At 43.3% G+C, this 16,558-nt stretch overlaps 1 protein-coding gene across 6 annotated transcripts in view; it reads left to right on the top strand.

Moving 5' to 3' along the window:
* SLC35F5 (solute carrier family 35 member F5) overlaps positions 1-5,543 on the top strand; it is a 62,935-nt gene extending 57,392 nt beyond the window's left edge. For 5 of the 6 annotated variants that reach the window (XM_043505019.1, XM_043505021.1, XM_043505020.1 and 2 more), the window contains 3 exons: positions 3,667-3,821; positions 4,780-4,868; positions 5,457-5,543. In XM_043505019.1, coding sequence (XP_043360954.1) covers positions 3,667-3,821; positions 4,780-4,861 — 237 coding nt within the window. In that variant the 3' untranslated portion in view covers positions 4,862-4,868; positions 5,457-5,543. Of the gene's footprint in view, positions 1-3,666; positions 3,822-4,779; positions 4,869-5,456 lie in introns of those variants that run through there. The other variant, XR_006277895.1, reaches the window with a different exon arrangement.
* The last annotated feature ends 11,015 nt before the right edge of the window (positions 5,544-16,558 follow it).

Raw genomic sequence — 16,558 nt, forward strand, 5'->3', positions numbered from 1 at the left:
AACCAAGCACTCCCTTCTGTGCCTGAAACCCTGAGGGTTATCTTGCTCAAGGACAAAAATGTAGTTCTCGGTGAAGTTTGTGATTTGCTGGACTGGAATCAGTTTTTATTTTGTTGTTTTCCATTATATCACGTAAGGCTGACTTTTTCACAAATCTTATTTTTTTTGGACCTTGGGTTCAGCAACATCTGTATGTGTTATGAAGTCTGATGTAGTAACATTTTATGTGGGCCACTGTTTTTGTGGTAGGCTATTTTTAAAAGGCCTTTCTTCATATGAAATGCCGGTCGCCACAAGAAAAGAAATGACTAGCATTAAGATGGTTGAATTCAAACTTGTAGTGGAAGCAGACATGAAATATGATATATTTATATATATTTTCTATTTTGGTAGAAAGTGAAAATGTTTTCAACTTTAGGTGTACAGAAACAACAACTAAAATCAATTATTTCATGTGAATAAGCTTAAGCCTAATTGTCTTGGTCTTGAAACTTAAGCAATTCATATAAAAGACATAAACATTGTACCAATAATATAAAAGTAAATAAAAAGTTCTTCAGTGAATCAAAGTAACTCTTCTCCACAAAAACAGGAAAAATTTCACTCCAGTGCATGTAGGCAGCTATATTTATATCTTTGAAGTGCAAATGGCTCTCAAGCTTTTTTTATTATTATTTTTCATATTCTGAGGCAATTCGTTTAAATTTAGTCGCGGCAATGGTTGAATTAACAGGAATCCTTTCTTGTAATTCCCAGAAAACTGGAACAGTTTCTTCTCTGAACTATAAACCCAAATAGATTCTCAACCTAGTCCTTTAAATAAATAGAATTTATTCTGTATAAGCAAAAAATACACAAAATCACTGCAGCATCTGAAATGAAAGAGATGGCATTAAAGCAATGTTGCGTGACAGATGCGAGGCACACTAATGCAATGGCAACACAGTTTCTTTTAACTTGCTAATTATTTTTATGGCACTCATCACTATAATCTGAACATTTGTACTGTATCTGTTTGACATTTATAATATTAATAAGCCCAAAACATTTAATAACAAATCTCATTTATTTTACTCGCTCTCATTTCACTTGCTCTTTCTTTTCCTTATTTTAATAAATCTTTATCTTCCTCTGCTTTCTCCGCCTATCTGCTGGCAACATCTGTCTTAATCCCAGTCCCCTGTACATGTCCACTCCTTTTCTTCCTGCCTTCCCTAACCTTTTCCATCCTTCAGGCACAACACCCTCTGACCTTTCTTGCTCTTCTTTTCCTGCTCCTTGTGGAGTTTCCTGTTACTTTTATTTCTGACTATTATCTCTTCACTCTCACTGAAAACTGCTGCTGCCTCTAGAGTCTGCCTTTGGTTACCCTTTTATTAGCAATCTGTCTCCTCCTCCACCTCCTAATAGACATTGCCCCTGAGAAAGGTGGTAATGGTGTAGGGGTCTTTTCAGCTTCAAATTGCACTCTTTCTAGTTCATTTTCTCTTCACATGGCTGTCTTCTACCATCCAGGTTTCTGTCTGCCTGTCTTTCTCACACCTAATTAACACCATTCTGATGTGACCTAGGCAGGCTAGGTCTGTCTTTGGTTTTAACTTGTGGCTGGATGAGTGCTGAATTCTTCCCTTCCTTTCCCTTCAGTGCCTTTTATAATTGAACTGGTCTGGATAGAACTAGCTCAAGGGAGCATTCCCTCTGAAGCTGGGTGCTTCAGGTTGGCTGTGTTCCCCAGGAGATTTGTCTCTTCCCCTAAACACAGAAGCTCTGAGGAAAAGGGAAAAAAGGGAAAAGTACTAAAATATAAGACATTTGTATGCTTTAGACCTTACAAGTCAGACTTGTTGCAGCTAGTAATAATACTAGTTATTATAAAGCACTTTTCATCCATAGATCTCAGTATGCTTTAGGAAGGAAGTTGGTATCATAATCCCCATTTAACAGATGGAGAAACTGAGATGTGGAGCGTGAATAGACTTGCACGAGGTCAACCAGCAAATTAGTGACAGTGCCAGAAATTGAACCCAGGTCCTCTTAATCCCTAGTCCAATGGCTGTCCCCCATGTTTTTAATGTACCTTTTAAGATCATTTAAACATTTATTTCAATTGTTTGAAGCTAAGCTCAGTTAGAAATTAATATGGACACTAATCAATTCTAGTAACTGCAGATACAGATTTCTAAGAATGAGGTGTTGTCTGTACTCATCAAAACCCCAAGATTTCCTATCACTGTATGACTTTATTTTTTTTCCACAAGGGGGAGCCTTGTCTATGGTTAATCAGCTTTTTCCAGCTAAAAAGAAGCTTTATACAGACCTTATAATTTCTGTTTTGAAGCTTTACATATGTAGTAGACATTCCAGATGCTCAGGCTAACTATTACTACCCTAGAGTCAGCTAAAATCTCGTTCATCTAATTTATGGCTGACTTTCAAAACAGGTGAGCAAATAACTTAATAAAAAGTGCTGTACTTCCCCCCCCCCCCCCCCACACACACACACAACACACACACTCAGAAAGAACAAATTCTTGTTACTTCCAAAATTATTAGCTTCTCCATATGCTTTATTTGGCAGACAAAAATCAGAACTTCTTTGCTAGGATCACGTCCAAGGATTTTTCTCTTCAGTTGTTTGTTTTTGTTTCTTTAATGCACATATCTCTGAATATCTCTTTAAATGAGCATTTGGGGGCACAAATTGCCCTGAAATATTTGGTTTTTTTCCAGCTAAACTGTTGGTCAGAAATTCAAATTTAAGTGGAGCAGATATGTTGTTTTGTGACATTTCACTTGGGTTGTCCAAACAGTTGTTTCAGGGCTTGGAAAATTCGCTTGCCTGCACATCTTTGGAAATTAAACTTTCATGGATTAGTTCCATCAACTTGTACAGGTGGGTGGAGAAACAGAGTGCTTCAATTTTTCAGCAACCAGATATAATTTAGGAGAGCGGAGATGGACGCCTATTTTCCTAAGACTGATATGGAAGATGAAGTCCCCAAAAGAGGATTTAAAGACCGTACCCTAGTATGAATCCCAGCACATCTCTTTCCATGCCTGGGAGGAGTGTTGGCTTTTCACCTGAATGTGGATCCACATCAGCTTTTAGCTAGAAGATGTAGTCTCTTGATATTCTGTACCTAGTAATACTTATAAGGTCCATGAGTGAATGAGTAAGGGTGAGATCATTTGAGAAACTAGAAGAGAGAACCATGTTACCGGGAAGAGAAGGGGAGGAAAAATGTGGGTGGAGAACCCAATGTAAGGAGGTAAGGAAAAAGGGAATTGAACACAGTGGGTGACTGAGGACACGATGAACCAAGAGATCTTATAGAAAATGTTAAAATGCAAAAGCTGTAACATTGGTCAGCATTCAAAGGAACTGAGACCCAACACAGTTTACAAATAGATTTTATTTTTTTCTCCAAGTGGAAATGTCTCATAAATACATATCCTGACACTATTGTAGCAACAAAGGAGGTAATAAATTACAAATTCAGTTATCTTTACAATCTTGATGGAAGTTAGACACTTTTAACAATAACAAAAGTAGACACTTCTCAATTTTATGGCAGTTGTCACAAATGAAAAAAATCCAATGTTAAAAGAAATTACTATTGCACTTTGTTACATGATGGATAAATTATATTCATGCTCTAATTCCAGGTGCAGTTTTCCTGGTTATTTTTTGCAGGGGCAATCCATGTATTTTTCTCATTTTTCATTGCAACTTGCTTATGCCATTACAACAACTGGGATCCAGTGATGGTAGGAATCAGAAGAATTTTTGCCTTTATCTGCAGAAAGCATCGAATTCAGAGGTATGATCACCTATTGTAACTTCCCTAACTTTTCATTCTATCTTCCCTACCTCTTTCAGAAACCTCAGAACTCACACCCAGGGTTTTTGGCTCCCTCCCTTCTCCTTCTTTAAGAGCTCCTCATTGACTGTTTGATTAATTACCAGTGTAATTCTTTATCTCCATTCTTGCCCTAATATCCAGTGAGGGCAGAGACAAAGTTATAAAAATCCCTGTGACAGGATTGTCTGTCCTTAAAGGGTCAGAGGTCTGGGTCCTGCCAACCCTATTCATTAATGAGGTGCAGCTGAAGGGTGGACATGTGTTCCTTATAAAGAACTGGGCCATCAGGAAGGAAAGGTCGGCAGAGGCTGCAAGGAGTCCATAGGAAGGGGAGGCAGTGGGGGGGAAAAGCCTCCTGGGAGAAGCCCTGGGAAGAGGTGCAAGGAACAAGGAGGAATCCTGCAACAGGCCTTGAAGCAGGACGGAATGAGAGAGGCAGAGGGGAAAATCCCCTAGTACTTATAGCCCAGTGGGGGTGGAAGAACTGGTTTGTTTGTTTGTTTTTTTTTAAATTTATGTTTGGAAAATAAAACTATGCCTGGAAAGAGACTTTGGGTATGGCAGTGGAGTTTTCATGGGCTGGGGACAAGCCACCATCTTAAAATCCCATTGTACTAAAAGAAATTTTTCTGCAATGAATATACTTTACAGTTTTGGTTTTGCCTAATTATTGTTTCCATAGTGTTTGCTATATTTCCGAGGCACCAAATGGCTATCTATAGATCTTAATTATGATGACTCTAGTACAGTATATATAATTCACCGAAGTATTTAGTTTTTTAATGAACACTACTCAAGATACTATGTAAGTCTCTTTTATATAGCATTACCATCCTTACTGTTCATGTCTCCTTGTTACAATATAACCAGTCTTAGATTTTCTGTAATTACACAATGAATTTGATACCTCTTTCAGAATGCCAGAGGAAAGTGAGCAGTGTGAAAGCCTCATCCCTATGCATAGTGTTTCTCAAGAAGGAGAAAGCTGCTGTTCATAGGCAATAGGTATGTCTAACACATAAACTTCAAAAGATGCACTGAATACATTCAAACTCTAAGTAAATTTTTTTCCCTCTTGAGGTTAACACCTTACAATGGACTTGCTTAATTATTCCATTACCTTCAATAGCTTTACCTGTTTTATTAACTCTCATTTGCATGAATTAAAGAAGGAGCTCATATATGTTAGCAGTCTGCCAAAGAGTCATGGAAATTTACCGGTGCAGGCACAACATTTACTCACTCGCCCTTTATCCCGATAGATAATCTCCCTTCAAATAAATAAATAAAGCTGCTCTCCCTGACAAGTGAGTGTGGAGAATTTTGCAAAGCTAAAATAACTAGAAATGCAAGCTTTAGAAAAATGTGGTCATTTTTTCCATATTCTAATAATGCCTGTTTGGCCTTGAAACAAAATATAGCCCAGCTCTACAATGTATTTGCAATCTATTTTTCATCATTCTTCATGCGCAATTTCAAATACGTTTAATACTATGACTGGAAAAGGTATGGAAAATGGGAAATGTAGGATCAAAATTAATGCAATTAATTCCTAATGCATAGCATTAATAATTCTGTTTTCATTTTTTTCAGTTTAAAGATGGATTCATACTCAGCAAAGAGACAATCTCCTGAAAAGTCCATAAGGAACCATATTTCAGTGCCTATTCTACATTTGGAGAAAAAATTTCAATTCTTTTGAAACTCCTAAACTTTTATTTTCCCATAATTGCCTGTCTTCATCTAGTTCTATCAATGAACAATTTCACTATGTGCATATCACTACAACTATAGGAAATTCCAGTCCATCTAAACAACCAACCTGCCTTATAGAACTCAACTTGAAATTACTTGACATAATCAAGAAAGCAAATGCTGGTCTGGTGATTTATTTTTTGTTTTTGTTTTCACATTTTTGTTAAATGCTGGACAACAAGTTCAAAAATTACTTTAAAAATGAATACGTTAATAAATCTGCAGGTCGTCATTTCTTAAAGGCTTTCAGATGAAAAAAGCTAAATATGTAGGTTACTCGTAATAGGTACGGATTAACATTTTTGTTCTATAAAGTCTATTTGAATATTAACACATGAAATTAGAAAAATATCTTAATTTATTAAATAAGTACATTTTTGCAACTGTCGGAGCAAGATGTATGCAAGTTTCTGGAACACTACATATATTGCTTTATCCCATTTTAAAACTTGTAATAGGAAAGGGTGCTTTGTGTTTAAAAATCTGTTATGACCTAACGATCTGAAACTTTTAAAGAAGTGTTAGTATAAAAAGTTTATGTATTTTTAAAGGTGGTAATTATCATAAATTTGGCTGGACAAGCACTTGTTGTAAACGTTCATAATTCAGAATCTCTCTTTTTGAAAACTTAATAGTCAAAATAATTTAATATGTAAAATTGTAAATAATTCCAAGATGCCATGTGCACAGCTGCTTATTTGAGGGGGGAAAACATCAGGTAGACTTCTAAATTTTGTAGTTACTATCTTGTCTCAATTGAAATCTTCCAAGCAATTTTAAAGCTAGAGATAATCAAGTTGACTTCGTTTTCCTAATTATTGTGTAATGTTAACTTTCACTGGGACCTGAGTTTTCTTCCCTACTGCAATGCTGCTGTTCTGTTTGATGCTGCAAGGTAATGAATTAATAAATATATTCACAAGAATCCTGCCAATAGTCATTGCCCTCTTCAAAAAGTAAAATTTGGTAACTTTGGCCCAGGGGTATTATTTACTAATTCATTTTGTCTTTTAGTGAATTGTAATGCTTATAAAGAGTACAGATGGACTTTCAGTCAGGGTGACTAAAACCTCCAGATACTTACAAAACCTACAGCAACATTGTAAGCTTTCTCATGCTGCTCTGCAATTTGTCTCATCCGATTCTGGAGGAACTGATATTTTTCTAGGGATAAATGTCCATTCAGTCTTTGATCTCTATATTACTCCCACCAATAAGGATACTAATTGTGGAAATGGTGGTGGTGATTTGGTGATGTAAAGAAAAAGCTAGTCTAACTAGACTGTATTAAGACCACAGACTTGGATAAATGTTTAGAAGGATTAGATTTTAATTTATTCAACCCCCAAAACAGTAGATATAGGGAGAAGTCCATTGTTAATTGAAATTTATAGAGGGTAAGTTAAAACATAGGCTATTGCACTTGCAGGCAAATATACATTTCTTTATTAAAATACAAATATTTTTCTGGAGTTTATATCAACGATTGATCACTAAACTATGAACAAAATTTATCTGAGACCAACCTTTTTCAAAGTAGGGGCATGAAGATAGGACCTGAGGTTGGGATTTTCAAAAGATTTATAAGCACAGTCCCATTTGAAATCACTTAGATACTTTCAAAAATCCCATTTTTTTGGTCCCAAGTCCATATTTAGTCACCTGTCCTTTATACTCCTATTTTTGAGCACTTAAGCCAGAGTTCCTGATCTCTTACAGAAATGGAGGTCAATAAAAATTGGAAAGAAATACTGATGATGTACATGAAACTGAATGAAAAATAACGTTCAGTTCTACCAAACTGCATTAGTTTTAAACAGTCTAACTAAAAGTGAATGTCTGTCGATTACCCATGAGAAGACAGGAACTTTTAAATGCTGCAGTTGAACTATTTTTATATATGATCTTGGGTAGAATTTTTTGGCTGTTTGGCAAGAGGAGAATTCTCCTGATAAGGTTAAAAATGGTTTTTAGGAAGCAAGATAACTCCAGAGAATTTAAGCAGAATCCTTACTAAGAAAAGCCATTAATTAAGGCATAGTGCAATGGAATGCAAATAGTTGTTCCCTTAAATAATGATTACATTTTCAGTTAATATTTGGCTTCTGTCAAGTTTGCCTAATTAATGCTCAACACTAAATCATGTACTCTATAGCAGCGAGAAGGGTAAGGATTGTGACATCTGCAGAGATAAGCCTAGCAAAGCTAATTTTGCTTTCCAATAGGCATATTGCTCTGTTTTCAGAAGAAAACTAAGGTTCATTTTTGAAATAAATTGCCCATGACCCATAGTTGTTGTACTGGGCTGTAACATGCAACTGTGGACCAGAATCCTTATTTAACATTACAAAACATGACAAAGATGTGTAATCGATCATCAAATCCTTGGTTAGTTTATAGAGTTTTACATAGCAGTTTTAAATTGTGTAGAGAAATACATTGTGCTGGAAAAAATGAACATTAATACATAGGAGAACATCTTATCTCTGTGCCTCCTAAGGACATTCAAATAACTCTATGTTTATGTTTAAACAATTCAGATGCTGGGACCTCCTCACTAATTTAAAAAAAATTATATTTTGAGAAATCAGATTTGTTTAGTGTCATGATATAAAGTGTTAGATATTATAAATTACTTCAGCAATCTTCTTATTAGTGTGTAGCATTCTGGAGAGTGGAATGTAAAATACAAAACAAATTATTTCCCTGAAAGGCCGTAGATTTTTAAACAATTGTGCCCCAGCATTATAAGAGATATATGTATTAGAGTATTATTTACTAAAGTTATATATTGTTACATTATACCTGCATTTAATAAGAGGTAATGAGATTTTTCTATACCAACCTGTGATTTTTAGTACAAGAACATCTTTTATATCTTTTTTTTTTTTTGTTAGAAAAGTGATTCATGGAGCTTTCTATAATGGTTGCTAGGTAAAGGCACAAGAGATTTAGCTTTTGAATCTCAGGTACTGGTGCAATAGTGGCGACATGTTGAATAATACTCTTCTTGTTTTGTTTTTGGGTTTTTTTTTTTGTTTTTGTTTTTACATGACATGACATGCAACTGGAATCAGTTTCTTGTTACAGTAATGTGAAGAAGCTGTCTCTCCTGGTAGAATTCTCTTTACCGATATGTGCTACCATAACTTGTTTTTTTACTCTTTAATTGGAATGTCTTGATTTTGATTTATTTTCTGTAGGAAGTGTATACACCTTTAAAAAAAATTCTCTAACTTTTAAATTAATCATACTTTGAATGTTGTTGCATACTTAAAGAGCAGTGATTTACCACATATACCTACATTATAGAAAAACAATGCCATATATATAGTGCTGTCCAAAAATTAGCTCATTTACTGCAGCATCCTTATCAGGCAGCTAAATAATTATCCTCATTTTTACATATGGAGAAACTGGTACAGAGCAAAGTTAAGTGATTTTCTGACTGCCCCAAAATAAGTCTTGGAACTCAAGAGTTGAATGGGAGTAACAATTAGTCTGCTACACTATACTGTGCAGTCTGGTAGACAGTAAATAAGGGTTTAGTTCTCCTGGCTATATTCAACTGGATCTGTTAAATACAGAAAACTGTATTAACCCTTTTACTGCTAGTGGCTGCTGCAATCTTTAGCCTAAATCCAGAAAAGCACTCAAGCACTTACATAACCTCTAGTACCTGAGTAGTCCCTTGGTAGTTGCACACAGACTTAGGTGCTTTGCTGGATTGGGGCCTTCAGCAGTATTTCCCTTAGAAATACTAAATGCCCTTCAAAGAACAGTTAAAACCAGGGTATTGCATGTGATGCATGACATACTGTGTGTGCTGTTATGTGCATCACATACCTCATATTACACAGCAGACTAGAAGTTTAAAATAGTAAGAGCCTGAAAACTGAGTTTCCTTGCCTTATGCAATTGCCATTCTTCCTGTTTATTTATCCCCACTGTGCCTAGGGGATAAATTGCTGTTTAGTGTTGTGATTCTTTATAACACCCTGTTTCCATTGTTTATAATCATTTTCGAAAAATTCTCCTTTCAGTTGAGTTTTGCCATTCGTGGTCTCTACATAGTCTTTTGGCTTGGGAAAAATTAATTGAATGAAGTGTTGAGCCTATTTTAAGTCACGGAACAAGGGGAAAGTTCTTAATTCCAAGGTGGGTTTATGCAAACAAATAGCCTTGGTGAATAATTATTTTTGCTAAGCATTTCTTTAGACGTAATGAAGTAGTGGCTATTTGAAAATGCCCTTTGAAGAATGCACAGTAGGGGGGAAAAAACCCACCTGGATCTTATGTAGCAACCTAAGCAGGCTGTAAGCATAGGCTGCAAGTTTATATGGGCCCATATTGCCCGTGCTCCACCAATATTCAGGAACGCGGGTCCGGCTCTACCAATGTTTGGGCTTATATTTTCCATCGGACGGACCGGGGCCCTACACTTCAGAGGGACGCGGAGTCCAGAGCAGCCTGGGGGATTAGTGGGGGGCCTGGAGCTGGCAGCGGTGAGTGACCCGGCCCCAGCCTGTCCCGCTCTGCCTTGCCCCGCCTCTTCCCCTCCCTGCTCCACCTTCTGCTTGGACCCGTTCTGGGCACCACCAGAAATTATACAAACCTGGTACCCCGGCTGTAAGTGGATGGCATGCATCTGTGCACATCTGCATAAGTATACAGTGTTTTTTAACAAGCATTGCTGGTCACAGACGGGCTAGTGTCTCAACTAATGATCTGGAAACTTTTCTAATTTCTGAATTTAACACAAATAAGACAGGCAAATGCAATGCAATCCCACCCCACCCCCGATCATTAACGCAATGCTAGTACTGAGAAATAAGATACACAAAAATCAGAAAATAGCAGAAGTTAAGGTTTCTTTTGCAGAACTGAGTTATATGACCATATTGTGGTCCTGTTACTTTTTCTTTCACTTCCAGTGTAAATCCTTACTATATTATCAGTTCTTTTAAGTACTGCATAACTGAATATGTAGTTGTGCAACTTGATAAGAGTTATTGATGCAGTGAAAACCTTACCTTTTGATATTTCTTTGGGAGGTTTTTTGCCTGTTTGTTGTATTTTTTGTTGGGTTTGGTTTGGTTTTTCCAACCTTGTGTTGCAGTAACACTAGTTCTTTGCACTTTATATAATATCATAGCATGATTTCTCAGGGAAATGTGGATGATCTTAAGCAGCTTATATCCAAGGAGGTGATTTGAAAATGAAGCAGCAGCCCTTTGTAGGCTTTTATTTGAACATTGAATATAGTTTTCGTATTTTGTTTCCTTTGACTTAGCTCCTTCATCCTGGTTCTTTGGATAAGGATGACAGTAAAAGTATACTTCCCTATTGCTCTGATTTTTCAGAAATATAATTCCTCTGTTATACTTACCCAGTTTTCTTACATAGTTGTACTGTGCATCATCTTTACTGTATGAAATTATATTGAAATTAATAGGACTCTTGCTCTGATTTCAAAGCTGCCCTTTTATCCATGGTAGTATCGTGATGCCTAGCATTGAGGGTTAAACAGCTCTGCGGTATCGCATACCTAGTTGAGGTTTGTACTCTGATTTCAGCGCACAGTGCTAGTATAACAGTATTCCCATGAATATGTTCCCTACAGTCAATGGGGTTCTTCTTCGAGTGCTTCTTCACGTCCATTCCACATTAGGTGTGCGTGCACCCCGTGCATAAGCATCGGAAACTTGTGCCATGCGCTGCAAACCTATGCCAGTTAGTGACCCCCTTGACTCGTGTCTACGTTGCTTGGGGGATGGACATCAAACTGAACAGTGTAGGATTTGCAAGGCGTTTAAGCCAAGGACAAGGAAAGAAAGAGACTTCTGTTTAAAGCAACTGTTGATGGAGACTGAATTGCAGCCGCCGGGCTCGGAGTGCCCGATGCCGGCTCAGGCTTTCTCAGTGCGTAGTGCCCCAGAGCCGTCGAGACCCAGCACTGGCTAAGCACAGTAAACCGTCGGCCCCAGAGTGCTAGGCTAAGCCCCGGCACTGTTCGTTTTCCCCGGTGCGGCCCCCGGCGCAGCCGAAAGGAAGGCGTGGTTGTTCCCCGCACAGGAAGCTGGCACCTCCCAAGGCCCCGAGCGCTGATAAGAGTGGGAAAGCCGTGGTCCCAGCAGCACAAGCCCTACCGAGCCCAGACCTAGGTGAGGTCAGTGTGGATGATGGGCTCAAGGGCATAACGGAGCAGCTCTCTACGCTAGGACCTCATCGAGCTGTCGGCAGCAAGCCCCCTTCCGTATGGGAAGAACCCTTCGGCACCCATGCCTTTGGTGCTGTTGAAGAGTAAGCCAGCAATGGTGTGCTGCTCGAGGACACCATCCCAGCACCGCTCCCGGAGTTGGTCCTGGTCGAGCTTCGGCTCCGGGGACTCTCTAGCAGCCCAGAAGGAGATTGTGGCGCCGGCAGCGGGTCGGCACGAAGAAGCATCGGAAAGGGCACGCCGATCTCCGGCACCACCCAGAGACTGGCACTGGGAGGAGTTGAAACGGTTCTCGCCAGAGGACTCCTGCAGACCATCCCAATCCAGATCCCAGTCCTGGGGATACCGGTACCGCTCCCACTTAGCCAGGAGCTGCTCATTCTCCCACCGGTGCAGATTGTTGGCACTGCCATGGCCTTCGCAATCAGCGTCGCCACAGTCCGCCGCTATAGCGACCTGCACCGGGCCCCAGACAACAGGGACTTTTAGGGGAGCTGGCAACCCCAATGGGGGCTGCCAGGCCATTGGCCCTTCTGGACCCCCAAGTCTATCAGGAGCCCCAAGGGGCCCCATCCAACGCAAGTTACTTGGTGCAGCGGTCCCAGTCCCCGCACCAACGCCAGGCGGTGCTGGAGGCTACAGTATCCAGGCCTCCAGTATCCCCCCAGCATAAACCGGAGAGACCAGCACCGAGCCCAGTGCAGTCCCATGGACTCCCACCCTGGCCTGAGCCGGAGGCCCTCCCATGGGATAAGGGGAACAGGAGAACCAACCAGAGAGGGTCAAGCAGCAGCTAACTTCCTCGTCTTCCCCCCGATAAGGTGATGGCGGGTACAGAGATGTCCGGCGCTTCACCAGTAGACCATAGAGCCCACCAGGAATTGCTGTGCAGGGTCGCCCAAAACTTGGGGTTGCAGGCCTAGGAGATGGTTGAGCAGGAGGACCCCATGGTGGACCTTTTGAGCCCCGAAGGTCCATCCAAAATAGCGCTCCCGCTCATTAAGACCATTCAGTCCAACTACAAGACTATATGGCAGACCTCGGCCTCCTGTGTTCCAACGGCCAAAGGAGTGGAGCGTAAATATTTTGCCCCATCTAAGGGCTATGAGTTCCTGTTCTGCCACCCGAGTCTATGCTCCGTAGTGGTCTCAGCGGTAAACGAAAGGGAGCGCCATGGACAACAGGCCCCGGCCCCTAAGGCCAAGGAGGCAAAACGCCTGGACGTTTTTGGCAGAAAGGTGTACTCATCTGGGGGCCTTCAGTTGAGGATTGGGAACCAGCAGGCCATCCTCAACAGGCACAATTTCAACTCCTAGGCAGTGGTGGGGAAGTTTAAGGACAACATCCCACAAGGTTCCCAATAGGAGTTCGCAGCCCTGGTGGACAAGGGCAAGGCAGTAGCCAAGACCTCTTTCCAGGCATCCCTGGATTCAGCAGATGCAGTGGCTAGAACAATCGCGTCAGGGGTGGTCATGAGGCGCTCGGCGTGGCTCCAGGGGTCAGGCCTGCCGCCTAAGGTCCAGAATACACTCCAGGACCTCCCCTTCGAAGGGTCCAGGCTCTTCTTGGACCAGATAGACACAAGGCTGCATAGCCTCAAGGACTTGCGAGCTACACTTAAGTCGCTGGGTATGCACACCCCGGCGACCCAGAGGAAGCCCTTTAAGCTGTAACCTCCCCCTCAACGCCAGTACCAGCCTCGCCATAAGCATGAGCCTTACCATAGGCGAGGCAGGGATAACAGGCGACGGTGCAACAACAATAGTAACAATAATGTGCCAGGCCAGAACCAAGGCCAGCACAAACCCCAGCCGGGCACTAAGCCAGACTTTTGAAGGTGCGCTCAAGGACAGCGTACCAGACCAGTCACTGGATCCATCCCTTTGTTTCCTGAGCCGCCTGTCCCGTTTCTCCCATGCGTGGTCCACCATTATCTCAGACCATTGGGTCTTATGCATGGTGCGGAACAGGTACTCGCTGCAGTTCGCCTGCCTCCCTCCCTCCTTCCCTCCCTTCCCCGTCCCTTTTCAGGACCCCTCTCATGAGCATCTGCTAGAGAAGGAAGTCCGCTCACTGCTAGAGGTGGGAGCGGTGGAGGCTGTGCCGCACAGCCTGAGGGGGAAGGGGTTCTACTCTCGGTGCTTCCTCATCCCCAAGGCCAAAGGGGGCCTTCGCCCCATCCTAGACCTGCATGGGCTCAACAAGTTCCTGATCAAGGCCTGGTTCCGCATGGTCTCTCTGGGCACCATCATCCCTTCCTTGGATCCAGGGGACTGTTACGCTGCCCTCGACATGAAGGACGTGTACTTTCATATCACCATCCACCCAGCACATCGGCGGTTCCTACGCTTCACCGTAGGCCAAGAACATTACCAGTTTGCGGTTCTCCCGTTCGGTCTAGCCGCGGCCCCAAGGGTGTTCACGAAGTTCATGGCGGTGGTGACTGCTTCCTTATGGAGGCAGAGAATCTGGGTGTACCTGTACCTTGATGACTGGCTTCTGGGGGGCCAATTCGAGGCGGAAGTGCGGGGCCATGCGGAGATGGCCCTGAGATTGTTCCGCGAGCTGGGGCTCCTGGTCAACATCCCCAAGTCCACGCTTGTACCCACGCAGAGTGGAATTCATAGGCGCGATCCTGGATGTGGTGCAGGCCAGGACAAGCGTTCTGGTATCCCCATTCTGGGCTATCCAGCAAGTGGTGGCCTCCCTGCACCAGTTTCCAATGACAATGGCCAGCTGCTGCCTGCGGCTGCTGGGCCACATGGCAGCATGCACACAAGTGGTCAGGCATGCCAGACTGAGACTCAGGACTCTGCAGGCGTGGCTCGCTCGGGTGTACCGCCCAGGCAGGGACCTCTGGACTTGGTAGTGACAGCCCCAAAGGACGTACTGGACTCCCTGCTGTGGTGGCAGTCCCAGCCTGTGGTTTGCGAAGGCATCCCCTTTGCCGCTCCACAACCGGACCTGACGCTGGTGATGGGTGCATCAGACCACGGATGGGGGCTCACCTGGGGGACCTCATAACGCAGGGGTTGTGGTCTGGAGCAGAGCGGTAGCTTCATATCAATGTGAAGGAGCTTGGGGCGGTTCGTTTTGCCTGCCAGACCTTTCACATCACTCTGAGTGATCACAGCGTGACAGTTCTGACAGACAACACTACTGACATGTTTTCTATAAACAAACAGGGTGGGGCTCGTTCCTCGCCACTCTGTCGCGAGGCTCTCCTCCTCTGGGCCCTTTGCATAGCACAAGCAATTCACATCGAGGCATCCTATCTTCTGGGGGTACGAAACGAGCTGGCAGACTCGCTCAGCAGGTTGTACCGCATGTATGAGTGGATGCTCAGATGTCGTACTTTTGCTTTTCTGCAGGTGGGGGTTTCCCGAGGTAGACCTGTTTGCCAACGCCCAGTGCCCACGGTTCTGCTTGTTCCAGGGCCAGAGCCCAGGTTCACTCACAGACACGTTTGCAGTCCTGTGGAGAGGGGGCTTGATGTATGCCTTCCCCCCGCTCCCCTTGGTGCACAAGGTCCTACTCAAGGTGCACAGGGACAGGGCGGCGGTGATCCTCATCGTCCCAGCCTGGGCCCACCAGCACCGGTAAACATTGCTCCTAGAGCTGTCAGTGGAGGTCCCAGTAGTCCTGCCCCTACACCAGGACCTCATTACACAGGACAGTGGATGGCTTCTCCCCCCCAACTTTCAGTCACTCCACCTGACGGCATGGAGGCTCTGTGGCTAAACGCCCTGGAGAGCCAGTGCTCCCTTCCAATGCAGCAGATTCTGCTTAGCAGTAGAAAGCTCTCTACCAGGGCAGCCTATATGGCCAAGTGGAAAAGGTTCTCGTGTTGGTGTGAACCCCGACAGGTGCAGGCCATCCTGGAGTATCTCCTGCACCTCAAGCAGCAAGGTCTAGCCCCGTTCTCACTCAGAGTGCACCTGGCGGCCATCTCCGCCTTCCATCTGGGGTTCTCGGGGGGCTCGGTGTTTTCCCACCCAATAGTAGGACGGTTCCTTAAAGAGTTGGAGAGGGCGTTCCCCTACTCCCGCCCATCAGTCCCTCCATGGAACCTTAACCTGGTCCTCTCTAAACTCTTAGGACCCCCTTTCGAGCTCCTCGCTTCCTGTTCCCTCCTCAACCTTTTCTGGAAGGTGGCATTTCTGGTTGCCATTACCTTGGCCAGAAGGGTGTCCAAACTGACGGCCCTCACCTCTGAGCCACTGTATACAGTATTTCACAAGGACAAGGTGCAGCTCTGGCCGTACTCCAGCTCCCTAAGGTGGTTTCCCAATTCCATTTGGGCCAGGTCATTTGTCTGCCAGTGTTCTTCCTGAAATCCCATATGGACCCGAGTCACCGCAGCTTGCACACCCTGGATGCGCATCGAGTGCTGGTGTTCTATTTGGAGCGCACCAAGCCCTTTTGCAAATCCGCGCAGCTGTTTGTAGCTGTAGCCGAGAGGATGAAAGGCTTCCCAGTGTCGGCGCAGCGGATTTCGTCTTGGATTGCAAGCTGCATCCAGGCGTGCTATGAGCTCGCAGGTGTTCCAGCCCCAGCGGTCATGGCCCACTCGACCAGGACGCAAGCAGCGTTCCTGGCACAGGTCCCAATCCAGGAGATCTGCAGAGCAGCCACCTGGTCCTCGGTGCACATTTTTACGACCCACTACGTGGTCAACCAGCACACCAGAGAGGACGTGGCAGTTGGCAGAGCGGTCCTC

The sequence above is a fragment of the Dermochelys coriacea genome, chromosome 11 (assembly GCF_009764565.3).
Source record: "Dermochelys coriacea isolate rDerCor1 chromosome 11, rDerCor1.pri.v4, whole genome shotgun sequence".
Classification (NCBI taxonomy): domain Eukaryota; kingdom Metazoa; phylum Chordata; order Testudines; family Dermochelyidae; genus Dermochelys; species Dermochelys coriacea.